Below are 18049 nucleotides of genomic sequence, written 5' to 3' on the forward strand. Positions count from 1 at the left end.
ATATATATATATATATATATAATATGTATGTATATGTGTGTGTGTGTGTGTGCGTATGTGTATGTCAATTATAATTATATGTGTGTGTGTGTGTGTGTTTTTACTTATTTAACTTAGATTAGATGAATGATAGATAACAACACAACATGAACTATTGAAGGGAAATAGTGCTCAATCAAGAATAAAGTTAGGGGACCGTTCCCAGAACATATGTTTAATTCTGAATATATACTAACGTACAATTTCTGTAAAGAAAACTTTCCATGTGAACCAAAAACAAAGTCACAGAATAAAAAATGTGGTAAGCAGATACATTAGAGTTTTGTTTATCTAATTAAGGTATCTATGAAAGCTGTTACTATTTTCAATATACTACAAAAAAATATATATATAAACTTGTTTTTGTGAATGACTTTTGTCATTTTCACAGTCTGTTGTTCTTCAGCATTGTTCTTCTGATGCGTATTTTAAATTTCCTACGTGATTGAATATCTCTACAGATATTAAAGTTTTCCTGCAGTATGTTTTTTCTGATGGAGTCTCAGGAGAACTGCTTGTGTAAATCCCAAATCACACTGAGTGCACTTGTAAGGTTTTTCTCCCGTATGAATTCTCTGATGTGTCACCAAATTGTCCTGTCGAGTGAAACTCTTCCCACAAATATTACACGGATAAGGTTTAACTCTGAGGTGAACTTGTTTATGAGCCTTATAGCCCCGGGGATGTGCGAATCTCTTTCCACATTGAGAGCATTGATAAGGTTTTTCTCCGGTGTGAACTCTCAGATGAAATTTAAACCCATCGGCTTTAGCAAAGCTCTTCCCACAATGTTGGCAAAGGAAAGGTTTCTCTCCAGTGTGAACTCTCTCGTGTTGTGTTAAATAATATTTAGAACTAAAACGTTTACCACAGTGTGAACATGGAAAGGGTTGCTCCCCGCTGTGTGTTCTTTCGTGTGACTTTAAAGAACATGAAAGCCTAAAGGTCTTCCCACATATACTGCATTGATACGGTTTCTCCTTGGTGTGTAAACGCACATGGTATTTAACCTTAGTTGTATCGGAAAATCTCTTCTTACAGTATGGACACTTGTGTGGTTTCTCTTCATCAGAAGATTCATCTGAAAGAAACAGCACAGCATTAAAAATAGATTTGAAGAGTTTTGTTGCAAAACAAGATAAATCCATTTTTTAACATTTTTGTTAAAACATGTTTATTATTATGTTATAATGTTATTATTTTGTTTTATGGTGCTACTTAGCTGTATTTTTTTAAGTTATGAAGGTTTAAATCAAAACAAACCAACTGCCGTTGCATTGAAATTAATTGGAATGCACAACCAAAAAACGAGATTTCTGAAACTGCAAACAAGGCGATTTTGTATCATTTTCCACATTCATGACATTCAAAGATTGACATTTGTCGGTTCTTTAAAGTGTTTTATAAAGCTATGCTAAAACAAAATTTGATTTTATACCACAGGGCTGCTGAATTCTTCTTTCTGATTGGTAGAGAAACGTTCTACGGGTGTGCACGATTTATTGGCATTTAAACAAATGCCAATATAGAAAAATAGAGATGTACCTGAAGGAATACAGTGATCATCATCGTCATCATTAGACTCATCCGAAGGAACGAAATCATCATCATCGTCATCATAACGCTTTTTCTTATCTTCTTCATCATCATCATAATCATCATCATCATCATCTTCTTCATCATCAGTGTCATCTTCCACTTCTATAGTTTCTATTTCTCTCTCCATCAGGTTCCTGCAATCCTTCAGTTTGACTGTAGACGTCTTCTCTGTGGTCTGCAGGATCTCCTGCTGTTCTTCAGCATTACATACAATATCATGAGACCCTTTGGTGGTTTTATCAGTAGATTCATCCTCCTGATCGCTGTCTGACTCGCTGTAACAGAGTAAATTGAGATCGAGCTCTGATTCCTGTGTTGGACCAGATGTCTCTTCAGAGAGATGTTTGTCCATCAGTGGCTGATCTTGTTCGGTGCTCACTGAATCCAGACTTTCTGAGGAGCTCCCATCAGTCACATACACTGAAGTTTCACAACAATCCACATCCTGACAACACAACAGACTATAAATTATATCAGCTGATTAACACACAACTGAACAGCTTTTAGTTTTCACTAAATACTTCAAATAGAAATCGTACAACCAATATATAAGCTGAAAAAGAATAACGCCAACTCCAAGAGTGTACCAAGTTAAATTACATCTTAATAAACCACACCAGCATGGGTTCAATTATCATCATCACTGTCTAAACTGTGCTGCTACTGTATGATCAAACGGATATGGATTTGGCTCCCCTTGTGATGTCAGAAGAGGATAATATAGCCCCTTAATCTGCAATATCCAACCATGGCACTGCCATTTACTGCAGAGATCAACTCATTTGCATTTAAAAGGATACACCCAAAACGACACATTTTTGCTCACACCTACAGAGTAAATTTTAACATGCTATTATAAATTATCTATATGGTATTTTGAGCTAAAACTTTACATACGTAGTATGGAGACACCAAATATTTAGTTAACTACATGGAAATAAATGTTAATAAATCAACAGAATTACGTTATGTTTTAGTATTTTCAGAAGTCGTTTTCAAATATTATACATATAAACCCCATTAAAATTGATGTAAAACAATAAGAACGCTACAAAAACCATATATGGTTCAACATCACTTCCGGCCTGAGACGGGTGGCCTGAATTGGGTGGCGCTGCAGCTCGATAAATCTCAACTGTTAAGCATACGCCCCCTCACGTGTGGTCTATCTCCTTTGTGCCCCACTCCCCAAAGAAAATTCATTACATAAAAACTTCAAACTTTAGCTAACTGGCTAGTTATTAAATTACGCTTTAAAGTAAAACATATAATTATGAAATAAAACATACTTACAGGTTTTGGTCCATTATCATCAGCTTTTCCTGATAAAGTGGGAACTGAATCATTTTTCAGAATAAGCATTTGTGCGATACCAGCATTGTACTCTTCACGGTTAATGAAGCTGTCCTCCGTAAAATGCGCATCACAGAGAAATATGTTGGGGCTGTTATGTTCAAAACTAGAGTTAAAAATAAACCTTAACCATTGCTCCCTAATGTTCTCATCTTTAGGAAGGCCATATATAGGAGATTTGCAGTCGGGGTGAAAATAACACCGTCTTGACATAGTAAAAATCACTTTTTTACAACAAATCTTCTCCAGCATGCAAACAACTACGTCGTCTTCTTTTGTTTTATGGCGGTTGTGCGATAAACCAGCTTTAGGTGCACTTGCGCCACCTGCTGGAATGGAGGTGAAGGACATAAAAAGAACGGGAGAGACAAATCCTAAATATTAAATCTAAATTATGTTGCGTCTAAATTAATATATATCTGTATTATAAATAATTAGAGATACAGAATTTGAATAAAATATATTTATTATGAATCCTCCTCATTATATATTAAATTATGTGTTTGTGTTTTTTTAGTTAGAGGAACGATAGATAACAACAAAACATTAACTATTTATTTACAATTTACAATAACTCAATTTACAATTGTAAAATAAAGTTAGGGACCATTGCCAAAACATTTGTTTTTATTTCTGAATACACAGCTACTAATGCTCATGCTAATTAGCTAATGCTAATTTATGTAAAGAAAACATTCTGGGTGTACCAAATAATGTATTTATAATGTATATGTATAAAATTATATTTTTATAAACTGTAAAAAAATACAGAAAATACCAATATCACATTATAAATGTCACAGAACCAAAAATGTTGAAAAAAGTCTCACAACAAATACATTTGAGTTTTACTCAGATCAAATTAAATCTGCTATTACTTTCAATACAGTACAGAAAATACAAATTCTTCTAAAAATGTAAAATAGTGTTTGTAACCATTTTTTTTATTAATTTTTGAATTTTTTTCAGTCTGTTCTTTAGCATGTTTCTTCTGATGAGTCTTTAAATGTCCTACATGATTTAATATCTCTCCCGATGTTAAAGTTTTCCTGCAGTATGTTTTTTCTGATGGAGTCTCAGGAGAACTGCTTGTGTAAATCCCAAATCACACTGAGGACACTTGTAAGGTTTTTCTCCCGTATGAATTCTCTGATGTGTCGCCAAATTGTCCTGTCGAGTGAAACTCTTCCCGCAAATATTACACGGATAAGGTTTAACTCCAAGGTGAACTTGTTGATGAGTCTTATAGGTCTGGGGACGCGCAAAGCTCTTTCCACATTGAGAGCACTGATAAGGTTTTTCACCGGTGTGAACTCTCTGATGAAATGTAAGATTCTGATGTTTTGGAAAGGTCTTCCCACAGTGTTGGCAAAGGAAAGGTTTCTCTCCAGTGTGAACTCTCTCGTGTTCCGTTAAATAATACTTATAATTAAAACGTTTACCACAGTGTGAACATTGAAAGGGTTGCTCCCCGCTGTGTATTCTTTCGTGCGATTTTAAAGACCACGAAAACCTAAAGGTTTTCCCACATATACTGCATTGATATGGTTTCTCCTTGGTGTGTAAACGCACATGGTTTTTAACGTTAGTTATTTTGGAAAATGTCTTCTTACAGTATGGACACTTGTGTGGTTTCTCTTTATCAGAAGATTCATTGATCTCATCTGAAGGAAACACAACAACATTGAAAATAGTTGTTATTTTTACTTAAATTTACACAAACTGCAAACACAGTAAACACGGTGATTTTGTATCATTTACCACATTCATGACATTCAAAGATGACATTTGTCGGTTCTTTAAAGTATTTTATAAAGCTATGCTAATACAAAATTTGATTTGATACCACAGGGCTGCTAAATGCTTTATTCTGATTGGTAGAGAAACATTCGATTTGCACGATTTCTTGGCATTTACAGCAATGCCAAGAAAGAATACAAAAAGAGACATACCTGAAGGAATACAGTGATCATCATCATCATTAGACTCATCCGAAGGAACGAAATCATCATCGTCATCATAACGCTTTTCCTTATCTTCATCATCATCCTCATCATCATCATCATCATCATCATCCTCATCATCATCATCAGTGTTATGTTCCTCTTCTATAGTTTCTATTTTTATTTCCATCTGGTTCTTAAAGTCCTCCAGTATGACTGTAGACGTCTTCACTGTGGACTGCAGGATCTGCTGCTGTTCTTCAGCTTTACAGACGATATCATAAGTCTCTTTGGTGGTTTTATCAGTAGATTCATCCTCCTGATCGCTGTCTGACTCGCTGTAACAGAGTAAATTGAGATCGAGCTCTGATTCCTGTGTGGGACCAGATGTCTCTTCAGAGAGATGTTTGTCCAGCAGTGGCTGATCTTGTTCAACGCTCACTGAATCCAGACTTTCTGAGGAGCTCCCATCATTCATATTCACTGAAGATTCACAACAATCCACATCCTGACAACACAACACACAGCAAGATTATAAATGATATCAGCTGATCAACACACAACTGAACAGCTTTTAGTTTTCACTAAATACTTCAAATAGCAATCGTACAACCAATATATAAGCTGAAAAAGAATAACTCCAAGAGTGTACCAAGTTAAATTACACCTTAATAACTACACCAGCATTGGTTCAATTATCATTATCACTGTCTAAACTGTTCTACTGTATGATCAAACTGTTTGCAAAAAGTGAAATTGATATATCATTAGATGTATTAAAGCACCCGTGAAAGATCATTTTCCGTAAAGGGGACATATGAAGAGTTTCGTTGCAAAACGAGATAACGCCGTTTTTAACATTTTTGTCAAAACATGTTTATTATTATGTTATTATGTTATTATTTTGTTTTATGGTGCTACTTAGCTGTATTTTTTAAGTTATGAAGGTTTAAATCAAAACAAACCAACTGCAGTTATTTATTTATGATATTAATTGGAATGCACAATCAACAGAGTTATCTCGTTTTGCAACGAAACTCTTCATATCATGAAAATGATCTGACTTTTTCATGTTTAAGTGCTATAATTGGGTCCCCAGTGCTTCTATCAACTTAGACAATGTGATAAAGTTCAACCCAGTAACTTAGTTTTGGTAAACCATTCTTTGGAAGCATGTAAAAAAATAGGTCATTGACATTTGGATCCCCTTGTGATGTCAGGAGGGGATAATACCGCCCCTTAATCTGCACTATCCAATCACGGCACTGCTATTTACTGCAGTGATCATCTCATCTGCATTTTAAAAAACACACATTTTTGCTCACACCTACAAAGTGGCAATTTTAACATGTTAATAATAATAAATTATCTATATGATATTTTGAGCTAAAACATCACATACGTACTATGGAGACACTTTAGTCAACTACATGAAAATAAATGTTAATAAAATTAACAGATATATAATTACGTTATGTTTTAGCATTCCAGAAGTAGTTTTCCAGTATTATACATAAAATTTGCATTAAATATGGTTCAACATCACTTCCGGCCTGAGACGGGTGGCCTGAATTGTGTGGCGCTGCAGCTGGATAAATCTCAACTGTTTAGCTTACGCCCCCTCACGTGTGGTCCATCTCCTATGTGCCCCACTCCCAAAAGGAAATTAATGACATAAAAACTTTAATCTTTAGTTAACTTAACTGGCTAGCGGCGCCAAATTACGCTTGAAAGTAAAAACATATATTTACAAAATAAAACATACTTACAGGTTTTGATCCATTATCAGCAGGTTGTCCTGATAAAGTAGGAACTGATTCATTTTTCAGTATAAGCATTTGTTCGATACCAACATTGTACTCTTCACGATTAATGAAGCTGGCCTCCGTAAAATGCGCATCACAGAGAAATATGTTGGGGAGGTTGTTATGTTCAGAACTCGAGTTAAAAATAAAATGTAACCATTGCTCCCTAATTTCCTCATCTTTAGGAAGGCCATATATAGGAGGTTTGCAGTCGGGGTGAAAATAACACCGTCTTGACATGATAAAAAGCACTTTATTACAACAATCTTCTCAAGCTGGCCAACAACTACGTCTTCTTCTTTGGTTTTTATAGCGGTTGTTTGTAAACCAGCTCTAGGTGCACTTGCGCCACCTGCTGGAGTGGAGATGAAGCCCATAAGGAGGAACGGGAGAAACAAATCCTAAATATTAAATCTAAATTACGTTGCTTCTAAATTATTATAATAAAAGTTATTAAAAAAATAAATAATGACAGATACAGAATTTAAATCAAATTTATTATGAATCCTCCTCATTATATTAAATAGATTTTTTAGTAAGAGGAATGATAGATAACAACACAACATTAACTATTTACAATCGAGAATAAAGTTAGGGACCGTTGCCAGAACATTTGTTTTTATTTCTGAATATACAGAAACTAACGCTAAACATCTGTAAAGAAAACTTTCTGGGTGTGCTAAATAAATAATGTATTTATAATAAAAAATACAGAAAATAACAATATCACATTATAAATGTCACAGAACCAGAAATGTAGAAAAAAATCTCACATTTGAGTTTTATTTGAATCCAATTAAATCTGCTATTATTTTCAAAACAGTACAGAAAATACAAAGTTTTCTACAAATGTAAAATAGTGCTTGTAACCATTTTTTTTTTTTATATATAAATTTTTGTCATTTTCTCAGTCTGTTTTTTGCATGTTTCTTCTAATGTTCTTTAAATGTCCTACATGACTGAACATCTCTCTACAGATGTTAAGGGTTTTCTCCATGGTGTTTTTTCTGATGGACTCTTAAGAGAACTGCTTGTGTAAATCCCTTATCACATTCAGTGCACTTGTAAGGTTTTTCTCCCGTATGAATTCTCTGATGTGTCAATAAATTGTCCCGTCGAGTGAAACTCTTTCCACAAACATTACACGGATAAGGTTTAACTCCAGTGTGAACTTGCAGATGAAGCTTATAACCCCGGGGATGTGCGAAGCTCTTTTCACATTGAGTGCACTGATAAGGTTTTTCTCCGGTGTGAACTCTTTGATGCAATTTTAAAGCACTGGTATTAGAGAAGCCGTTCCCACATTGTTTGCAGATGTACGGTTTCTCTCCAGTGTGAACTCTCTCATGTGTAACCAAATTGTCCTGTCGATTGAAACTCTTTCCACAAAAATCACACTGATAAGGTTTCACTCCAGTGTGGACTCGCTGATGAAGCTTAAAGGCCTGGTAACGTGCGAAGCTCTTTTCACATTGAGTGCACTGATAGGGTTTTTCTCCGGTGTGAACTCTCTGATGAATTTTTAAACCATTTGTATTAGAGAAGCTTTTTCCACAGTGTTGGCACAGGTACGGTTTCTCTCCGGTGTGAACTCTCTCGTGTTGTGTTAGCATATGTTTATTACTAAAACGTTTATCACAGTGTGAACATGGAAAGGGTTTCTCTTCACTGTGTGTTAATTCGTGTTTTTTAAAAGAACGTAAAAACTTAAAGGTTTTTCCACATACGCTGCATTGATACGGTTTCTCCTTGGTGTGTAAACGCACATGTGCCTTAACCTGACTTGTATCGGAAAATCTCTTCTTACAGTATGGACACTTGTGTGGTTTTTCTTCATCAGAAGATTCATTGATCTCATCTGAAAGAAACACAACAGCATTAAAAAAAATGCAATTTTTTGTGCCATTTAATTCTATTTACCAAAACAGGAATTTACACCAATGACAAGAAAGAATAAAAATGAAACATACCTGAAGGAATACAGTGTTTTTCATCGTCATCTAAAGGCTCATCCGAGGGAACAAAATCATCATCATCATCATGATCATCATCTTCATCATCCTCAGAGTCACATTCCTCTTTTATAGTTTCTATTTTTATCTCCATCAGGTTCCTGCAATCCTCCAGTTGGACTGAACATGTCTTCACCGTGGTCTGTATGATTTCCTGCTGTTCTTCAGCTTTACAGACGATATCATAAGACTCTTTGGTGGTTTGTTCACTAAATTCATCCTCCTGATCACTGTCTGACTCGCTATAACATAGTAAAGTGAGATCGAGCTCTGATTCCTGTGTGGGACCGGATGTCTCTTCAGAGAGATGTTTGTTGGTGCTCATTGAATCCAGACTTTCTGAGGAGTTCCCGTCAGTCACATACACTGAAGATTCACAAAAATCCACATCCTGACAACACAACACACACAGTAAGATTATTAATGATAGCAACTGAATCAACACACAACTGAACAGCTTTTAGTTTTCACTAACTACTAAAAAAGTAAAAGTGTGTAGTAGGCTCTAATACCGACTGTGAACATATTTCACATTTTATTTTTTAAATGTTAAACCTACTGTTTTTACCGTTTTAATTTTGCTAACAGTTCATTATTTTTTGATTGGGTGTTGAAAATAAGTGTTTGTGGTAAAACCACATTCGTTTTTGTTTCATATGTTTTTTTAATGCATAGTTCAAACATTTGAAACAAACGCATTTGGTGTGTACGTAGCATTTTAAAGCAGTTTACTTGCTTCATTCGCGCGTGAAATTTAGTCATCGATACATTCACGCGGAAGTTCACATGTAATCACGTCACTACTAGAGCAAGCTCCTGATTGGTTAACGTGTGCGTTTTTACGCCAAAGTTCAAATTTTCAACTCATGCATTTGCCAGGCGATTGAGTCAGAATGGTGTCTACCGTGCCGTGCTAAACGCCTCATTCGTGCCGCAAGACCTCCAGAATGCGCGTCAACGCCTCTACTGCGGCTGGTGTAGACCCAGCATTAGAAAAAAAGATTAATGTTGCGTTTACACCAGAGGCGGTAGTGGCAGCAAAAACGCACTATTTGCACGTAGTTGGACGCTTGAACATTTGAGTTCACTCGCTTCCTTCACGTGTGAAATTATAGTCATTCGAGAAATTCACGTCATGGGAGGGGCTTCTACGACTCCGCTTGCTTCCTGTAATCACGTCACACAACAGCAAGGTCCTGTAAACGCGGTGCAGAAAGCCGCCGAAGTTCTGATTATTCAATCACGCATTTCCCATGGCAACGCTCAATTCGCACGGAATGCGCCATTCGCACCGCGTTTACAGCGTGTACCGCGCCGCAGGATAATAATCCGCGTGTAATCGCGTCTTTGCATTGACTTAACATGTAAATCACCTGCGCTTGCAGCCTCTATCACGGCTGGTGTAAACGCAGCATAACACCAACTTCAACAGTGTACCAAGTTAAATTACATTTTAATAAACCACACCAGCACAGGGTTCAATTATCCACAAAGGTATGGATATCTTGAATTGTGTGTCTAATATATGTATTGTGGACCAGCATTGCGTTATCATTATGTTGGCTTGAGAAAGCCAACATACTGTTGTTGCACTTAAACTTATTATTATTATTCTTTTTCTTCTGAGACTAAAATTTCTAACTCTAACTCCTCCTAGAGCTTTTAAGCTACACACACCAAACTTTGCACAGACCTTCGGTCTGATCTGACTTGAGTTGCTATATCTTTTCTAAGCGATCGGACTTACGGTTCTCCTAAACCGTCCGATCAAACGTCCCAAAAAAGTCCCATAGACTTACATTCATAGAATGTTTAGGCTGAGTGTTTATTTTCAAATTCTAACTGTCAACTCTCATTCATACAAACACATTACATCATCTCTCAACCTCTCTCAGTCTATCTCTGTCTCACAAAACTCACTCAATAGCACAAACACACAGACAACTACACACAGACACACAACCACACAGACACACAACCACACAGACACACAACCACACACAACTACACACAGACACACAACTACACACAGACACACAATTACACACACAAACACAAAATTATATATAACATACTGTCACAAAAACACAGACATGCACACACACACAACCACACACAGACACACAACTACACACAGACACACAACTACACACAGACACACAATTACAAACACAAACACAAAATTATATATAACATGCTGTCACAAAAACACAGACTCACACACGCACACACACACACACACACACACACACACACACACACACACACACACACACACACACACACACACACACACACACAACCCACAACTACACACACACAGACACACAACCACAAAATTACACATACAAACACAATATTACACACACAAACACAATATTACACACCCAATCATACTCAAACAAACACACACATAAATGTCCCAACTGCCCTAAATGCCCCATCTGCCCCATTCTGCCCCAAATGCCTCATCTGCCCCAAATGCCCCAACCGCCCCATTTTGCTCCATTTGCCCCAACTGGCCAATTCTGCTCAAAATGCCTCATCTGCCCCAAATGCCTCATCTGCCCCAACTGCCCCATTCTGCCCTAAATGCCTCCTTTGCCCCATTCTGCCCTAAATGCCCCAACTGCCCTAAATGCCCCAACTGCCCTAAATGCCCTGTCTGCCCCAACTACCCAATTCTGCCCCAAATGCCCCAACTACCCTAAATGCCCCATCTGCCCCAAACACCCAATTCTGCCCTAACTGCCCTAAATGCCCCAAATGCCCCAACTGCCCTAAATGCCCCAACTGCCCTAAATGCCCCATCTGCACTAAATGCCCCATCTGCCCAAACTGCCCTAAATGCCTCAAATGCCCCATCTGCCCTAAATGCCCCATTCTGCCCAAACTGCCCTAAATGCCTCAAATGCCCCATCTGCCTCATCTGCCCCATTCTGCCCCAACTGCTCTAAATGCCCCAACTGCTCTAAATGCCCCATCTGCCCAAAGTGCCCCGTCTGCCCCAATTATCCAATTCTACCCCAAATGCCCCAACTACCCTAAATGCCCCAACTGCCTCATCTGCCCCATTCTGCCCTAAATGCCCCATCTGCCCTAAATGCCCCATCTGCCCTAAATGCCCCATTCTGCCCAAACTGCCCTAAATGCCTCAAATGCCCCATCTGCCCTAAATGCCCCATTCTGCCCAAACTGCCCTAAATGCCTCAAATGCCCCATCTGCCTCATCTGCCCCATTCTGCCCCAACTGCTCTAAATGCCCCAACTGCTCTAAATGCCCCATCTGCCCCAATTATCCAATTCTACCCCAAATGCCCCAACTACCCTAAATGCCCCATCTGCCACAAATGCCCCATTCTGCCCCAACTGCCCAATTCTGCCCCAACTGCCCAATTCTGCCCCAACTAACTTAACTGCCCCAATTGCAGCTCCATCTATTACTCTCAGACTAGGCTTTCTCAAGCCAACATAAAGTTTGTTCACAAACTTTAACCTCATCTAGTTGTCTATACTGTGCTAAGATCAACCAAGTAACTTAGTTTTGGTTAACCATTCTCTGCAAGCATGTGAAAAAATAGGTAATTGAAATTTAGCTCCCCTTGTGAAATCAGAAAGGGATCTTATTATGTTGGCTTGAGAAAGCCAACATACTGTTGTTGCACTTAAACTTATTATGTTGGCTTTGACAAAGCCAACATACTGATATTGTATTTAAACTTATTATTATTATTCTTCTTCTTCTTCTTCTTCTTCTTCTTCTTCTTCTGAGACTAAAATTTCTGCGGCTAACTCGTCCGACAGCTTTCAAGCTACATCCACGAAATTTTCCACGGACATTCTGACTGGTCTAAAGAAGTGTGCTATATCTTTTTGACGGGATCCGACTTACAGAATTCCTAAAACGGGACGTAAAACTTCCGAAAAGTCCCATTTACTTAACATTGCGACAAACTTTGACAGGTCATAGCTCCGAGTGAGAAATTTGTAGAAACTTGTGGCTTACCATATTTAAGGAGGCTTACAGGCACTGTGAGAACATACCTCACATTGGGGTGTAAGTTTCACCCCTGGGGTGTAGGAGGCCCCCAAAATTCCCCATTGACTTATAACGGGGCAGGAAACACGCCCATATAAGGGAATAGAAACGTTCCAGATGGAATATCTTCGCTTTACAGTGTCATAGAGCCATGGGGGTTGGCTCATTTTACTCAGGCATCCAATCAGTCTCTCTGGATCATCCCATAGCAATTAAGCCACGCCCTTAGCAACCATTTTTGGGCACCCTAGCAACATCTCCCATAGACTGCCATTATAAAATGCCCAGATGGATATCTTTGCAGCACAGTGTCACAGAGACATGGGGGTGGGCTCATTTTACTCAGGCATCCAATCAGTCTCTAAGGATTCTTATTGAGCTATTAAGCCACGCCCCTAGCAACCAAATATGAGCACCCTAGCAACATAATAAACAAAGCCTTATATCTCTGGATCCGAACATCATAGAGACATGGGGGTTGGGTCTTTTGGTCATGTTAGCTTCATGCTAGCTTCAAGCTAAGTCATACTAGCTTCATGCTAGTTTCATGCTAGCTTTATGCTAATTTCATAATAAATCTTGCTAACTTCATGCTTATTCATGTTAGCATCATGCTAGCTTCATGCTAATTCATGTTAGCATCATGCTAGCTTCGTGCTAATTCATGTTAGCATCATGCTAGCTTCATGCTAATTCATGTTAACATTATGCTAACTTAATGCTAATTCATGTTAGCATCATGCTAGCTTCATGCTAATTCATGTTAGCATCATGCTAGCTTCATGCTAATTCATGTTAGCATCATGCTAGCTTCATGCTAGCTTCATGTTAATTCATGTTAGCATCATGCTAGCTTCATGCTAATTCATGTTAGCATCATGCTAGCTTCATGCTAATTCATGTTAGCATCATGCTAGCTTCATGCTAATTCATGTTAGCATCATGCTAACTTCATGCTAATTCATGTTAGCATCATGCTAGCTTCATGCTAATTCATGTTAGCATCGTGCTAGCTTCATGCTAATTCATGTTAGCATCATGCTAGCTTCATGCTAATTCATGTTAGCATCATGCTAGCTTCATGCTAATTCATGTTAGCATCATGCTAGCTTCATGCTAACTTCATGCTAATTCATGTTAATTCATGTTAGCATCATGCTAGCTTCATGCTAATTCATGTTAGCATCATGCTAGCTTCATGCTAGCTTCATGTTAATTCATGTTAACATCATGCTAGCTTTATGCTAATTCATGTTAGCATCATGCTAGCTTCATGCTAATTCATGTTAGCATCATGCTAGCTTCATGCTAATTCATGTTAGCATCATGCTAGCTTCATGCTAATTCATGTTAGCATCATGCTAGCTTCATGCTAATTCATGTTAGCATCATGCTAGCTTCATGCTAATTCATGTTAGCATCATGCTAGCTTCATGCTAATTCATGTTAGCATCATGCTAGCTTCATGCTAACTTCATGCTAATTCATGTTAATTCATGTTAGCATCATGCTAGCTTCATGCTAATTCATGTTAGCATCCTGCTAGCTTCATGCTAATTCATGTTAGCATCATGCTAGCTTAATGCTAATTCATGTTAGCATCATGCTAGCTTCATGCTAATTCATGTTAGCATCATGCTAGCTTCATGCTAATTCATGTTAGCATCATGCTAACTTCATGTTAATCATGTTAGCTTCATGCTAGCTTCATGCTAATCATGTTAGCTTCATGCTAATTCATGTTAACATCATGCTAGCTTCATGCTATTTCATGTTAGCATCATGCTAGCTTCATGCTAATCATGCTAACTTCATGCTAATCATGTTAGCTTCATGCTAGCTTCAGGCTAATCATGCTAGCTTCATGTTAAATCAGGCTAGCTTCATACTTAAACATACTAACAGCCAGATAGCCTACTAAACTAAACTTCTGTCAAACCGTTTTTAACGTTCAGGCCAGGCTTTGTCAAGCCAACATAAAGTTTGTCAACAAACTTTTCTATCTAGTTATTATTATTCTTTTTCTTCTGAGACCAAAATTTCTAACTCTAACTCCTCCTAGAGCTTTTAAGCTACACACACCAAACTTTGCACAGACCTTCAGTCTGATCTGACTTGAGTTGCTATATCTTTTCTAAGCGATCGGACTTACGGTTCTCCTAAACCGTCCGATCAAACGTCCCAAAAAAGTCCCATAGACTTACATTCATAGAATGTTTAGGCTGAGTGTTTATTTTCAAATTCTAACTGTCAACTCTCATTCATACAAACACATTACATCATCTCTCAACCTCTCTCAGTCTATCTCTGTCTCACAAAACTCACTCAATAGCACAAACACACAGACAACTACACACAGACACACACACAGACACACAACCACACAGACACACAACTACACACAGACACACAACTACACAAAGACACACAATTACACACACAAACACAAAATTATATATATCATACTGTCACAAAAACACAGACATGCACACACACACAACCACACACAGACACACAACTACACACAGACACAAAACTACACACAGACACACAATTACACAATTACACACACAAACACAAAATTATATATAACATGCTGTCACAAAAACACAGACTCACACACGCACACACACACACACACACACACACACACACAACCCACAACTACACACACACAGACAAACAACCACAAAATTACACACACAAACACAATATTACACACACAAACACAATATTACACACCCAATCATACTCAAACAAACACACACATAAATGTCCCAACTGCCCTAAATGCCCCATCTGCCCCAAATGCCTCATCTGCCCCAAATGCCCCAACCGCCCCATTTTGCCCCATTTGCCCCAACTGGCCAATTCTGCTCAAAATGCCTCATCTGCCCCAAATGCCTCATCTGCCCCATTCTGCCCTAAATGCATCCTTTGCCCCATTCTGCCCTAAATGCCCCACCTGCCCTAAATGCCCCAACTGCCCCGTCTGCCCCAACTACCCAATTCTGCCCCAAATGCCCCAACTACCCTAAATGCCCCATCTGCCCCAAACACCCAATTCTGCCCTAAATGCCCCAACTGCCCTAAATGCCCCATCTGCCCTAAATGCCCCATCTGCCCTATTCTGCCCTAAATGCCTCAAATGCCCCAACTGCCTCATCTGCCCCATTCTGCCCTAAATGCCCCATCTGCCTTAAATGCCCCATCTGCCCTAAATGCCCCATTCTGCCCAAACTGCCCTAAATGCCTCAAATGCCCCATCTGCCCTAAATGCCCCATTCTGCCCAAACTGCCCTAAATGCCTCAAATGCCCCAACTGCCTCATCTGCCCCATTCTGCCCCAACTGCTCTAAATGCCCCAACTGCTCTAAATGCCCCATCTGCCCCAAGTGCCCCGTCTGCCCCAATTATCCAATTCTACCCCAAATGCCCCAACTACCCTAAATGCCCCATCTGCCACAAATGCCCCATTCTGCCCCAACTGCCCAATTCTGCCCCAACTAACCCATCTGCCCCAACTAACTTAACTGCCCCAACTGCAGCTCCATCTATTACTCGCAGACTAGGCTTTCTCAAGCCAACATAAAGTTTGTTCACAAACTTTAACCTCATCTAGTTATAATAATACCGCCACTTAAAGGTGCACCGTGTAAATTTAAGTGGCATCTAGTGGCGAGGTTGCGAATTGCAACCAAAAACTCAGTCCATTGTTCACCTTTTGCTTTAGAAACACATAGAGAAGCTACAGTAGCCACCACCGGACAAACATGTCATCGCCAGAGACAACTTTGTAAAAAAGTTTGTCCGTTAAGAGCTTCTGTAGAAACATGGTGGCACAAAATGGTGACTTCCATGTAAGAGGACCCTCGGTGTATGTAGATAAAAACATCTCATTCTAAGGTAATAAACACATAACGGTTTATTATGAAAGGTCTTTATACACCCCTTACAATATAGTTTTGTTAATTATTTTGCATTTCTGTCAAGAGATCCTTCTAAAAATTACACACGGCACCTTTAATCTGCATTATCCAACCACAGCACTGCCATTTAGTGCAGAGATCAACTCATTTGCATTTAAAAGGACACACCTTAAAACAGCACATTTTTGCTCACACCTATATACAAATTGGCAATTTTAACATGTTATAATAAATTATCATATTATTATTGTTATTATCTATATTTTAAGCTAAATCATTCAAATTAAACTTTACCTGTGTATTCTGTGTTGAAAATGTTTGTACAAGTACAAGTATTATTTTGTTTATCTGATTTTTTTAAAAATAAAGTTTGACATTAAACTTTTATACCCTGTATCTTTAAGTACCGGTATTTGTTACCCAATGAACATTAAATATTATAACTTAATTGTCAAATGGAAAACACTATGCCATGATGTTGCATTAGTTAATGAAAATAAATGTTATTAAATCAACATATATAATTATGTTTTGGTATTTTCAGATATTGTTTTCCAATATTATACCTATAAATCCCATTAAAAATCCCATAACAAAAACCATATATGGTTCAACATCACTTCCGGCCTGAGACGGGTGGCCTAGATTGTGTGGCGCTGCGGGACTGCAGCTGTATATTTCTAAACTGTTCAGCCTAATGAACGAGAAATATGAGTCAATAGATTGCGGGAACGAGAACGATTCGTTCACCTAAAAGATTCGTTCAAAAAGAACGATTCGTTCACGAACATCACGTGAGGTACATCTCCTTTGTGCCCCACTCCCCAAAGAAAATTCATGACATTAAAAAATCAATCTTTAGCTAACTGTCTAGCGGCAAAAAATTACGCTTGGAACTGAAAACATATAATCACACAATAAAACATACTTACAGGTTTTGGTCCATTATCAGCACGTTGTCCTGATAAAGTGGGAACTGATTCATTTTTCAGAATAAGCATTTGTGTGAAACCAGCATTGTATTCTTCACGATTAATGAAGCTGTCCTCCGTAAAATGCGCATCACAGAGAAATATGTTGGGGTTGTTATGTTCAGAACTCGAGTTAAAAATAAAATTTAACCATTGCTCCCTAATTTTGTCGTCCTTAGGAAGGCCATATATAGGAGATTTGCAGTCGGGGTGAAAATAACACCGTCTTGACATGATAAAAAGCACTTTATTACAACAATCTCCTCAAGCTGGCCAACAACTACGTCTTCTTCTTTGGTTTTTATAGCGGTTGTTTGTAAACCAGCTCTAGGTGCACTTGCGACACCTGTTGGAATGGA

General features: G+C 38.2%; 2 protein-coding genes across 2 annotated transcripts in view; both read right to left on the bottom strand.

The window, feature by feature from the left end:
* Nucleotides 1–178: 178 nt before the first annotated feature.
* LOC129454268 (uncharacterized) overlaps nt 179–18049 on the bottom strand; it is a 34758-nt gene continuing 16887 nt past the window's right edge. The window contains exons 3-6 of the mRNA XM_055218748.2: nt 4038–4655; nt 2932–3320; nt 1585–2083; nt 179–1120 (exon numbers count right to left, since the gene is read on the bottom strand). Coding sequence (XP_055074723.2) covers nt 504–1120; nt 1585–2083; nt 2932–3320; nt 4038–4655 — 2123 coding nt within the window. The 3' untranslated portion in view covers nt 179–503. The remainder of the gene's footprint in view (nt 1121–1584; nt 2084–2931; nt 3321–4037; nt 4656–18049) is intronic.
* On the bottom strand, nt 7218–18011 carry LOC129453777 (uncharacterized). The gene is made up of 3 exons (XM_055218151.2): nt 17652–18011; nt 8710–9142; nt 7218–8597 (listed from the first exon to the last, which is right to left on the bottom strand). The coding sequence occupies exons 1-3, from the start codon at nt 17922–17924 to the stop codon at nt 7720–7722; spliced, it is 1584 nt and encodes a 527-aa protein (XP_055074126.2). The 5' UTR covers nt 17925–18011; the 3' UTR covers nt 7218–7719.

The sequence above is a fragment of the Misgurnus anguillicaudatus genome, chromosome 23 (assembly GCF_027580225.2).
Source record: "Misgurnus anguillicaudatus chromosome 23, ASM2758022v2, whole genome shotgun sequence".
In the NCBI taxonomy this organism is placed as follows: Eukaryota; Metazoa; Chordata; class Actinopteri; order Cypriniformes; family Cobitidae; genus Misgurnus; species Misgurnus anguillicaudatus.